The following is a 13,014-nucleotide window of genomic DNA, read 5'->3' as shown; positions in this document are numbered from 1 at the left end:
CCCTACATTTTCATGTTTTCTCAAGTTTTTAAGGGGGGAATACAAGTTAAAACACTAAGAACATAACTAAATTTCTCTAACAGCCTTCATCAGAAAAGTTCAACTCCATTCACGGACTGTTTTGGGCATCTTAAACATTTTTGTTTTCAAAACTGTACAAGGTGCAAATAGTTCAAGTTCTTAGCTTTAAAATGGCTACTTGCACATCTCCATACGATTTTTCTACAATTTATGGTGATTTTTACAAAACTGCCTATCATTTCAAACAACAATCCGGACCAGTCTGTGATTTTGGACTTATTCACTCAAGTTGGAAGTCATTAAAAATCGTGATAAAAATTATGAGTAAACTAGACACATTTTGCGAACTCTCAGAATTTACGGATCTAGCTTTCGACTTCGTATGATTTTTCTATGATTTTTTCCAAAAACAGGGCAGAATGGCTAAAGTTAGCCAACAGCATGTAAATATCATAACACTTTGTATTATGTTGAGCAAAGTGTATAATCATAAGTTCTAATATTTGAATGTGTTTCCTTGTTAGTTTACCATTATGAACTGAAACTAAGTCATTCATATTAAATATTATTCATTCATTTAGAACACGTATTATTTAACTATAAAAAGTATAGTTTGATAAATTCACAACACTAATACATTTCCATAAAAGAATTCATACATATTACATACATTTTAGATAAACTATAATAGGTATAGTTTATGATACATCACTCAACGCACTCTTACAAAAAGGGTACATTCATACAAGAAAGATTTATATTCACACACACATTTCACGTAAACTTGTTAACCTATGTTGTGAGACTCTCTCTCTCCCCGTACGTCCGAGTGCGGGATATAATTCCTGGTAGTTATAATCAAAATCTCCTTGAGGGAGAACGTGATACTTGTATATAGATCTATATTGGGTTTGACACCCCACACCTTGCTGCTAGCTACAGTGGGACCTGCAGGTCTACGAGTGACAAATGTCATTTCATATTCGTGACGCCTGAGAAACGTTGTGGCAGGTTCACATAGTCACAGTATGATTATAGCGACTCACATAGGGAGATAACAATTCATAAAGTTTACGGGGTCTCATAAACCGAAGTAGGTTTTTAGGTTGATAAAAGAAATTTACTTTCCATATCATTTTAAACTCACGACATTTCTACTAAGAAATGATGATTTCTCATACATTTTAGTCTTTGGTTATAAGGCTACATTTTTTCGGATTTCAAGAAAAATATCGGATTTTGCTGAAACAAATGCGACATTTACATGTGAAAGACTTCTACTAAGTTTATTAATAAAAGCTTATGAACTCACCAACCTTTGTGTTGACACTTTTCAAACAACTTGTATTCTCAGGAAAACACTAATCAGATTATCAAGTGCTTTTGAGGATGGGACGTTAAGGCGTCAAATTTTTTCATATTTTGTCAACATATTGTAATTGATTTTGAAACATGTAATTCATACAAGTGATGTAACTTTTTCAATTATATATATGTTGGTTGTGTTGCTTAAATTACTATTGAAATTGTGGTTATGATACTATACATGAAGTCCTCCACCCCCGGACGTTTCCGCCATCCTTGGTTTGGGGGTGTGACAGCTGCTGAACCGAAGAATCCCCACACAAAACAAACAAATAAAACCCTAATTAATAATTAGGTCATAACCATAATTGGGACTTAAATCCACTAATCCCCGACTTCTAGGGTAAAAGACCATTTTACCCTTCCCTCAATTGGCCTAAAAGCCACGACCAGAAATCAACGACATAAAATCCCAATAATGGCCTAATTCTTATAGGACACTTAAAGCCCAATATGGGTCCAAATCCAAGAAGGCCCAAGACATAACAATTTCCCAAAATCAAGAAAACTTGTGGCCCAACAAGGGCCCAAAACCCTAAAGTCCAAAGGTGTCACACCGCCGAACCAGACGACGGAAACGTCCGGGGGCTGTTGTGACTTAATTGAATACCATCACAATGATTATACATGAATCATAGCATCATTCATCACCATGCATTGAAATATTACAACTGATATTGTTTACATTCAGTACATTGTTTTAAACATTATAATTCCATAACATAAACCGTTTGATCATTAATCTAAGCAAAACACCATGACATAACTTGATACATATTCTTTTGTTTACCTGTTACATGAGAATACAAGTTATTTTGAAAACGGTCAACATATGTGTGACAACCGTCAATATTCGGTCAAGTCAAAGTCAACTAGAGTCAACAAGTCAAACAGGTCAACTCAATTTGCCCGTAGGTACTAGAGTTTACGTTATGTAAATTCTAAACAACTCTCTATTCTAATGAGAGATCATAAATCGAAAAGTGCGTACATCTAGATCTCCTTAACCTAAAACGGTGGTACGTAGAGAGCCAAACCGATAAAACAATGTTACATACTCATCGGGATTATGCAAGATCCCTAAACAAGGCTTAACGAGGTTCACGGACCCTGCATTGCGAAGCCGAACACTCAAAAAGGTCACCAATGAAACCTCTCTCAATCGTTTTCACTTTATCTCTCTCTATGAGAAATCTCTCCCAAATCTCTCTAAGTATGTGAAATCTCTCCCAAATCTCTCTTTGTATGAGAAATCTCTCCAAGAATGTCAAATCTCTCCCAAATCTCTCTAAGTATGTGAAATCTCTCCCAAATCTCTCTTTGTATGAGAAATCTCTCCAAGAATGTGAAATCTCTCCCAAATCTCTCTTTGTATGTGAAATCTCTCCCAAATCTCTCTTTGTATGTGAAATCTCTCCAAATACGTCAAATCTCTCCCAAATCTCTCTGAGTATGTGGAATCTCTCTCAAATCTCCCTCAAAATCTCTCCCAACTCCCTATAATTACTCGGGGCATCCCGACCCTCGAATTCGGCGAAAACAGCCCAAAAACGGAAGTCTAAGCGAAAAACGGACTTAAGGAACCGAAACCCCTCTTAGGAACCGAAACCCCTCGTAGGAACCGAACCTTCTGATGAAGAGGAACCGAACCGAAGTTACTGTTCACTAACCAAACCGAAGGTACTGTTCACTAACCGAACCGAAGGTACTGTTCACTACAGTTCATTCGGTTCTGACTTCTCCGGACCGAACCCTCGCCTTCGCCTTTGCTTCTGACCCTTCGGACCGAGCCTTCGGACGGACCCTCGCCCTTCGCTTCCCGCTTTTGGCTCGCGCCTTTCGCTTCCGACTCAGCATTAGCATGGACCGAACCTCGGCCTAGGACCGAGAGGTCTCGCTGGGAACTCATTTTCTCCCGGTTTTCGCGTAGTTTTACGTTTAAGGCCCATTTTTAATTATTTTAACGCGAGGTTTTCACCCAAAATCATATTTTAACATAATAAACCCTAAATATTCACAATTTAATCATATTTTCATAAAAATCTTTATTTAAATAATAAAAGCAAGTGGGTAAAGTACAAAGAGATGGAGTGTTGACTTTGCTTTACTTTATGACACAAGCAACCACTCCCACACCCACTCTATGACCAGCCACACCTCCCCACCTTACCTAGGTCACATCAATGTCCTTTCCACTCAATCATCACTCTTTCCCACGTTTTTGAGAGCTGAATATTCATCCTCTCTCCTCACTTCTCTCATTTGCTCTCATTTCACAAGAAGATCAAACTCTTTTCTCTCTCACTTTCCCTCTCTAGAACTCGAGATTTGAGGGCTGATCTTTGGATTCTCCTCCACATTTGGTAAGAATAATCCATTCTCTTTATGATTATCTGAATTATTTCCACTCGAATCATGGATATCTTACACAAACTCTCTCATAATTGTGTTAGATCTTCGAATCTTCAAGTGATTCTTCAAGTGTTCTTGGGTTGAACACTTCTCTTCTTCAACACTTACCTACTGAAATCACTTAAGGTGAGTTCATACCCCTACATTTTCATGTTTTCTCAAGTTTTTAGGGGGGGAATACAAGTTAAAACACCAAGAACATAACTAAATTTTTTCTAACAGCCTTCATCAGAAAAGTTCAACCCCATTCACGGACTGTTTTGGAGAACTTAAACATTTTAGTTTTCAAAACTGTTTCAGGTGCATGTAGTTCCACTTCTTATCTTTAAAATGACTACTTGCACATCTCCATACGATTTTTCTACAATTTATGGTGATTTTTACAAAACTGCCTATCATTTCAAATATCAATCCGGACCAGTCTGTGATTATGGACTTTTTCACATAAGTAAGAAGTCATTAAAAATTATAATAAAAATTATGAACAAACTAGACTCATTTTCCAAACTCTCAGAAGTTACAGAACTTGATTTGGACATTTTATGATTTTTCTACAATTTTTCCAATAACAGTTACAGAAAATGTTATTAACAGAAAAACACTATAAATTTCATTTCACCTTGTAACATGTTGAGCAAGGTATACATCATTATGTTATTATGTGTTGTTGCAATATATGACAATTTTGTATTCTTATATAGATATACATCAGAAAACAAATGGATTTTTACCTCCACAAGTATGGAAAATATATAAATGATATTACAAGGCTATATCCATTAAAATATAAACATTGGTAAATTAAGACAAGAAGGGCTTATGCTCACTACCCACACAAATATTTAATAAACTATAATAGGTATAGTTTAGAGTTATGTTACATAACAAACACATTATTAAAGCTTTACACATACAAAAGGGTTATTACCACTATGGATAATTATGATAAACTATAATAAGTATAGATAAGCCACTATACCCCCACAAACGAACACGCTAGTTATATTCGGTATAGTTATGGTAAATATATATTACAAACAAAGTGATAAACTATAATAGGTATAGTTTATGTTTCATCTACCCTATGAAATTAATTACAAGAAAGGAATTCACCATCACCACCACTTTTGATAAGCTATAATATGCATAGTTCATGTTCACTAATCACTATTACTATCCGATGAACTATGATATGTATAGGTTATATTCACCATCACCACCACTTTTGGTAAACTATAGTATGCATAGTTTAGGATCACAGTCACTATTACTATTTCGTGCACTACACCAGGATTGGTTCCGGTTATTGGGTTTAAGTCCACATTAAATTTTCGCATTGTTAGACTTCAACTATAACCGTTGAGCGTATATGCTTGAGTCATACAAGAGTTTAGTCTGGATTGGCTTAGAATTGGTGGTGTCTGCCTCATCTCCTGTTCCTCGTTGGGTTGTGGACCTAGGGCAGACCCACTATATTCAACGTTTTATCTAACTTAAATATTATATAACTTATATACACTGGACGATTATAGGGGAAATCTACGGGTCAATCTAGGGTTCATTAATACATCATATAGGAATATTCTGTTTACACTTAGCTAAGAAAATATTGGATTTTCTGGAAATCAACTCTATCGATTTTATAAGGAAAACGGTTTCTACTCCAAACAAAACTCTTATGAACTCACCAAATTAATTGTTGACACTCTTTCAAAACTACTTGGTGCCTATGCATGGATTAAATGGACCTAAACCTTAAATTTAGCATCCTACTTTCACCAAATGGACTTATACTCTTGCATGGTTGATCTTCAACCATTAACATGCTAACTTTTTGAACTAGAGATCTTAGAAACATCAAGAGGAGCAACTCATAACTTCTGGAGTGACAAATCCCCATAGTTACTTTGTATGTTTCAGGTTTTGTTACAAAAGTTTTGGAGATTGACAAATATGTTCCTTGCCATTACACATGTTTCGTTTTCTACTCACTTGCCTGCTCTCATCGCCTATGCTTCAATCAAGTGTCCCACTTTTAAATAAAAGGAACTTCATCTTTTTCTCTATTTCGATCAATACACCCTAAAACCGCCGTATGTATATCCTTCGACCGTATACGAATCCCACATTCTCACCGCCTCTCTCAGATTTCTTTCAGTTGTAGCTTTATCACTAAAAACATATTCCATGTAACTTTGGTATACTCTGATTATCCCATAATTTTTCTCTCGAACTATAACATCCATAAAATTCATGAAAATTTAAAACTTTTTCAAACATTCAAAAAAACATTATTTATTACAAAATGTTTTCAAAAAAGTATCATATGAGAGTATCCCAGAAATCAAAATCATAAATTATGAGGAGGTGCACGATCAAGCCTTCGCCTTACCACGATCATCCGAAGTAAATGAAACAAAATCCAAAACTGTAAGCCCAAATCTTAGTGAGTTCCCCTAAAATATCAACGCAATACAAACCATAACCATATCAAAACAAGAAAACAACATGCATATAGAGTCTACAATAAGACTACACCGTCCTTATCGGGCCTTCAGTCGGTCGGGCCCACTCTCAGAACCTTCAGCATGTCTGGTCCTCCCTCCTCGTCCTTCAGCATGTCTGGACCGTTCTCCGAGCCTTCGGCCTGACTGATATGCCCTAATAGGTCTGCAGTCTATCCGATCTGCCCTAGGTCTGTTGGCCTTCAGCACAAAGTAGGTCCGCCTCAACCTAACCCCTCATAAACAATCAAGATATATATATATATATATATATATATATATATATATATATATATATATATATATATATATATATATATATATCAAATGATAGCTAGCATGTACAATAGTGAAACCGATCTAACAGATCACTAATCATAGTATCATCCTATATACCAGGATACCGACCTAACAGGTCACTAACATAGCATTATCCCATATACCAGGATACCGACCTAACAAGTTACTAACATAGCATCATCCTATGTACCAGGCTACCGACCTAACAGGTCACTAACATAGCATATCATCATGTGATAACCACGATAACAATCCAAAAAGGGCCGACATTGGTGCCTTCGACCCTGTTAGTATAGTGAGGTCAACTCACCTCGTAAGTAGTGCTAAACAGCTAAAGTTGAATCCTAACACATAGCTCCCAAACCCAACTGCTTGTAATCACCATATATCTGATTCTATTAAAATCCCAATTTACCAAAATACCCTCATAAATCAAAATTGGTCAACCCTTGATCAAGGTCAAAGTCAGCGGTCAAGGTCAACAGTCCATGTTGACCCAACTTGTCGAGTTCATCTACTGACTCATCGAGTTCCTGCAGAACTCAGAAACCGAAAACTCGATTCAACTCGCCAAGTCACCTAAGTAACTCGTCAAGTCCTTCAGTGTCCAAAAGATCGAGAAAACACTCATCGACTCGCCGAGTCATCTCACTCACTTGCCGAGTTCATTCAAAATCTAGAAGGCGGGTAAAGCCTACCCAACTCGTCGAGTTGGCTTATGCAACTCGTCGATTTCCTTCATCCCTTTTCTCATTAAGATGCTTTTAAGTGAAACCAAGGCTCCAAATTGATCTAGCTTCCTAGAGTGTAGTTATCACGTAAAGTTGCCAACTTTAAACGCATGCAAGGCCTCAAAGGGATTAAAACTTTATAACTAAGCTTAACAAGAGGTTTAGGGCATGGAGAAGGGCCAAAGCTTGCTAAAGTTGGGAACTTTCTGTCCATGAGGGCTTGGAGGAGTCTAGATCTGAACTCCTCACCCCAAAACGTGCTCATAGCCATAGATGCTTCAAGAATAAGCTAGAAATGATCCTAAACTTTTGGGTGCAAAGATCTAACAAGAAAATGACCAAGGTAAAGACTTTTTAACTTCAAATGAATGCCAAAACAAAGTAGACATTGGATCTACAAGCCCCTTCTTGTCCCAAGCTTCTCAATCCTCAAGCCTCTTCAAGAAATGCAACAAACACATACTCTTTTAGCCTCACACACACTCAAAGGGAGGTTAGCTCAATTAGGGTTTGTCTCTAGACGTGAAGGTGGTAAGGGAGGCTGGATAGAGGACTTAAGGTCCTTTAAATAGGGTGCAAACCCTAAAAATTAGGGTTTTTATGCACAACCTCAACTTGTCGAGTTGAGGTCCTCCAACTCGTTGAGTTGGTTTCATAAAACACGAGGCCTGATCAGGTTCTACACGACGAGTTGGGGCATCCAACTCGTCAAGTAGGTCTAAAAATGTGAATATAAAAGCTTCAAATTAATACCTGGGAGTCAGGATGTTACACGAACCCTAAATCGGTTCCCTGACTAAGTTCCACCATCCACCATCTAATTTCATCTCTGAAGTGGATGAAATTTTCTCTCCATCGCTGTTACCGATTGTTAATTACGCCACCACCAGTATTCAACTCCATAATTCATACAAATCACCCCTTTTGTATCCCTTCAAGTAAAAGGAACAAAATTCGGTTTCTGATAAGAGGTTTTGTCTTGAAACGGGCTAATAGAACCATTCAAGCCCTAGATGGCACCGACTTATGTTTCCTTGTGATACCAGGATGGCAATAACTAAGGAATATCCTTACCACGACGTTGCAAATCTGAGCAACATCGCATTAAATCAGGTATTCCACCATTTCTTGTTAACTACACTCTAATACCTACAATTAACACATAATATGTCCTTTAGACTATCATACACCATCAGAATGGATGGATGTTTGATGTTAATTATTTGGCAATTGTACTTAGCCACATAAACATATTAGGGATATCTACTTTCATTTTTTTACTACAATAATGTGCTTTTAGTTTTTATTATCTTATTAAGGCATTCTACTTTTATTTCTCTTTTAGTACATTATACTATATTCGATCTATCCAATTTTAGCAGTCTCCAATTACTTTGTATTTGGATAACATTTATATTGATAAAAAAGATAAAATGGAAATAACATTGTACTTTCTTTTGGCAACAAGTATTTTAAGAGGTTGGTATATTTTAAGTAGGTCATCGAAACCCATTCAAACCTTTGTTAATGGTGCGAAGGGCTTCCACTAGTTTATATTAAAGACTAAGTAAATTATAGTTTTGGTCCTTGTGGTTTGGTCAGATTTTTACTTTCAATCAAACATTTGAAAATTTAACAAGATGCATCCTATGGTTTAAAGAAATTGAACTTTACATCCTTAGTCCATTTAAAAAGACCATTTTACCTTTATATATATATATATATATATATATATATATATATATATATATATATATATATATATATATATATATATATATATATATATATATAATTTATATTTTATTTGATATTTTTTTCAAATATATTGTTTAATGGTTTTTACATTTTGTTCGTTTATATTTTTTTATGTTTTTTTTTTTTTGAATAATTTTTTCTTGTTTTTTGACGTGTTGTTTGAATATATTTTTTTTTGACGATTTCTTTGTTTATGTTTTTTTTAATATTTTTTTGTAAAAAAAGATAAAAAAAAATTCATTAAATGTTAATATTATTAACGTAAATTAGGTATAAAATTATTTTTTTTTTAAGAAGATTAATAGATAGGTTAACCGAAACTCGAAAACGGGTTTCAAGATATTTAATGGATAATTGGAAATTGTAGCACTCGAAAACGAATACAATTTCTAAAAATAAAAAAATGAACTCGAAAATATTGATACATGTGTTTGAGTTATAAGATATAATTAACATTTGTCATTCGGAACAAAATGTAAAAATATTTTTAAAACTAGAAAAATTGAATTCGAAGTCATTTACATTTGTTTTGAATTTCGTTTAACCTATAAAATAACCCTGTTTAAAATAAATAATTTTATAACTAATATGTAGTAACTATATTCACATTTAACAAACTTTTTTATATGTTTTATACAAAAACTATTTATATAGAGCTTTACAAAAACAAAAAAAAAAAAAATAAAAATAAAAATAACAAAAAAACAAAACATTAAAAGAATATATTCAAACAACACATGAAAAACTAGAAAAATTATTCAAAAAAAAGGTTAAAAAAATGTAACGAACAAAATATAAAAGACATTAAAAAAATATATTTGAATAAGATATGAAAAAAAATTCATAAAAAATATAAATAAATAAAATAAAAATTAAGCGATAAAAGAATGGCAAAATGATCTTTTTAAATGCTTAAGGATGTAAGTTAATTTATTTAAACCTTGTTTAAACCGATCTTGTCAAAATTTTAAAATTTTAACTCAATGTGAATATTACCAAAATTTTAAAAGTTTAACTGAAAATGTGAATATTATCAAAACTATAATTTACTTTTAAAGAATTAATACCAGCTTAATACATAGTTTTAACAACCATATAACTATAAGTGTTTCAAGATGAAATAGAAACGAAGAAATGGATGTTTAAACCACATGACCATATGTGAAGAAAACATAAATGAACTTATATTGTCACGGGTAATAATATATGTCGAATTAATTCAACGGTAGATAAATTTAGTTAATATTATTGATTAATTAAAAACTGAATAGCTTATAACAGAAAAAGTCAAATAGTAATGTGCACAACTAAAGGAAAAAATCCTAATTCAGAACCACATGCTGCTCGCCTCGTCTTCTCCTCACTCCGCAAATCTCTAAACCCAAGACTGGTTCCCTTTAACATCAAACTAGAAAATTTAGCCATGTATATATAGTAACGTTTGTTTCATATACAGTTTTAATGGCCATCAAATCAATCAATAATTTCCATTTTTAACCAAAATATCCTGTTGTTTTGATGAGGTGATGAGACATTAGATTCGATTTTGCTTTCCTTTCATGGTTGTATCTCTTAACCTTGTACATCATAAGACGTAAGTTTGTGTTTTCAGCAGCTTTGCCTAATTGAGGCAAGGTTGCCATTTCTGACACCCAATCCCTCCTTCCATCGCGAATTCATTCTAGTTCTTGATATCTATCTATCTATCTACATTTCTGTTTCTGTTTAGATCCGAAAGGGCCAAAAGAATTTATGATGGATACCAAAAAAGGGACGATCTTGATGCAACGATATGAGATAGGAAGGTTGCTTGGCCAGGGGACGTTTGCAAAAGTATATTATGCAAGAAACCTGAAAACCAATCAAAGCGTCGCCGTGAAGGTGATAGACAAAGAGCAGGTTATGAAGGTGGGATTGATTGACCAAATTAAACGTGAGATCGCAGTTATGAGGCTAGTGAAACACCCAAATGTGGTCCAACTTTATGAAGTAATGGCTAGCAAAAGCAAGATTTATTTTGCCATGGAATATGTTAGAGGTGGCGAGCTTTTCAATAAGGTTTCCAAAGGGAGGCTGAAGGAGGATGCCGCTAGGAAATATTTCCAACAACTGGTGGCTGCGGTGGACTTTTGCCATAGCCGTGGTGTCTACCACCGTGACCTCAAGCCTGAGAACCTCCTCCTAGATGAATCCGGCAACCTGAAAGTCACGGATTTTGGATTAAGTGCATTGTGTGAGTCAAGAAGACAGGATGGTCTCTTGCATACAACGTGTGGAACGCCGGCTTATGTTGCCCCAGAGGTGATTAACAAGAAAGGATATGATGGCCAAAAGGCAGATATTTGGTCGTGTGGGGTGATCTTGTATGTTCTGCTTGCTGCTTATCTCCCATTCCATGATAACAATCTAATGGAAATGTATAAAAAGATTAGCAAAGGGGAATTCAAATGTCCACAATGGTTCGCTCCTGAGGTAAAAAAACTACTTTCGAAAATTCTTGATCCAAATCCAAGCACAAGGATTACGTTGGCTAAACTCATGGAAAACCCTTGGTTTCGAAAGGGATTCAAGAAAATCGAGGCATCAAAATCATTCACCAATGAAAGCGCATCAAAAAGTTTTATTGATTACGAAAATGCGATAAGATACATGGATACTCCAAAGGGTAGTTATAATAACCTTAAGGAACTCGACGATCCAAAACCACTGTTATCACAATCACCTTCATTTTCTTCCTTTTCACCTTCATGTTCAAAAGAGGCTTTGAAGCCGACGTCTATGAACGCGTTTGATATCATATCGCTATCTCAAGGGTTCAATCTTTCTGGTTTGTTTGAAGAGGGTGGTTCAGGTCAGAAAAAGGAGGCTCGTTTTACAACAAAAGAGCCTGCATCAGCGATTGTGTCAAAACTTGAACAAGTAGCGGAGACGGAGAGTTTTGGGGTTTCAAAATCGGTAGATGGGACAGTGAGGTTGCAAGGGAGTAAGGAAGGGAGGAAAGGGCAGTTAGCCATAGATGCTGAGATATTTGAGGTGGCGCCATCGTTTCATGTGGTGGAGATGAAGAAATTGTCCGGCGACACGTTGGAGTATAATAACTTCTGTAACCAAGAGTTGAAGCCTTCTTTGAAAGATATAGTTTGGACGTGGGAAGGTGAACAACAACGTGATGATCAACCCCATATACCTAAACCCAATTAATCATAAAGATTAATCATTATAATGTAACCCTTTTGCTTCTCGGTTTTTGCTTTGTATCTATTTTTCTTTTGTTTATTGTTCTCTCTCTCTCTCTCTCTCTCTCTCTCTCTCTCTCTCTCTCTCTCTCTCTCTCTCTCTCTCTCTCTCTCTCTCTCTCTCTCTCTCTCTCCTTTTTCTTTTTCTTTTTTGGTGAGTTTTGAACTCTTCAAAGTCTCTTTGATTATGGGGTTTTAATTAGGCGTCTGAATGTAGAACTAAATTTGGATGTTGCAACAAATGGCACAAAACTGTCGCATCTCTTGTTGGTTATGAACGGTGTCATCTTACATTTGTATATTGGAGTGTTATCAAGACCGAAAGGCATATCAAGACTCCATATTTGATACAATTTTACCATTTTATTTCAATAATACATTGAATTCTATAAAATTTAATAAATATATATTTGAAAAACTTAAAAAAGAAATAGTATTTTTTTTTCTATTATACTTTTCAAACCATTGAATTCTAAATATATTGAATGCCAACTTTGCATCCTATTATGGCATGTATTTAATACGTTAAATATCAACGAGATATTACACAATATTTAACAATTCGTTAAATTATGCAATTATATATATAGGTACTCTTACCGAAACTAAGATGTGTCACGTGTAATTACTAATAAAAACTAGAACTTATATTTCATTTGGCAATCATTCATTTTCTTTATGATGGCA

At 34.9% G+C, this 13,014-nt stretch overlaps 1 protein-coding gene across 1 annotated transcript; it reads left to right on the top strand.

Annotated features, from left to right (window-relative positions):
* The first annotated feature begins 10,565 nt into the window (after positions 1–10,565).
* Positions 10,566–12,367, top strand: LOC145044849 (CBL-interacting protein kinase 5-like). Its single transcript, XM_078993227.1, has one exon. The coding sequence runs from the start codon at positions 10,844–10,846 to the stop codon at positions 12,290–12,292; it is 1,449 nt and encodes a 482-aa protein (XP_078849353.1). The 5' UTR covers positions 10,566–10,843; the 3' UTR covers positions 12,293–12,367.
* The last annotated feature ends 647 nt before the right edge of the window (positions 12,368–13,014 follow it).

This window comes from Lactuca saligna, chromosome 1, assembly GCF_052625555.1.
Source record: "Lactuca saligna cultivar CGN05327 chromosome 1, ASM5262555v1, whole genome shotgun sequence".
NCBI classification, from domain to species: domain Eukaryota; kingdom Viridiplantae; phylum Streptophyta; class Magnoliopsida; order Asterales; family Asteraceae; genus Lactuca; species Lactuca saligna.
Note: the sequence above shows the minus strand (reverse complement) of the source record. Positions and strands in the feature narration are given on the sequence as shown.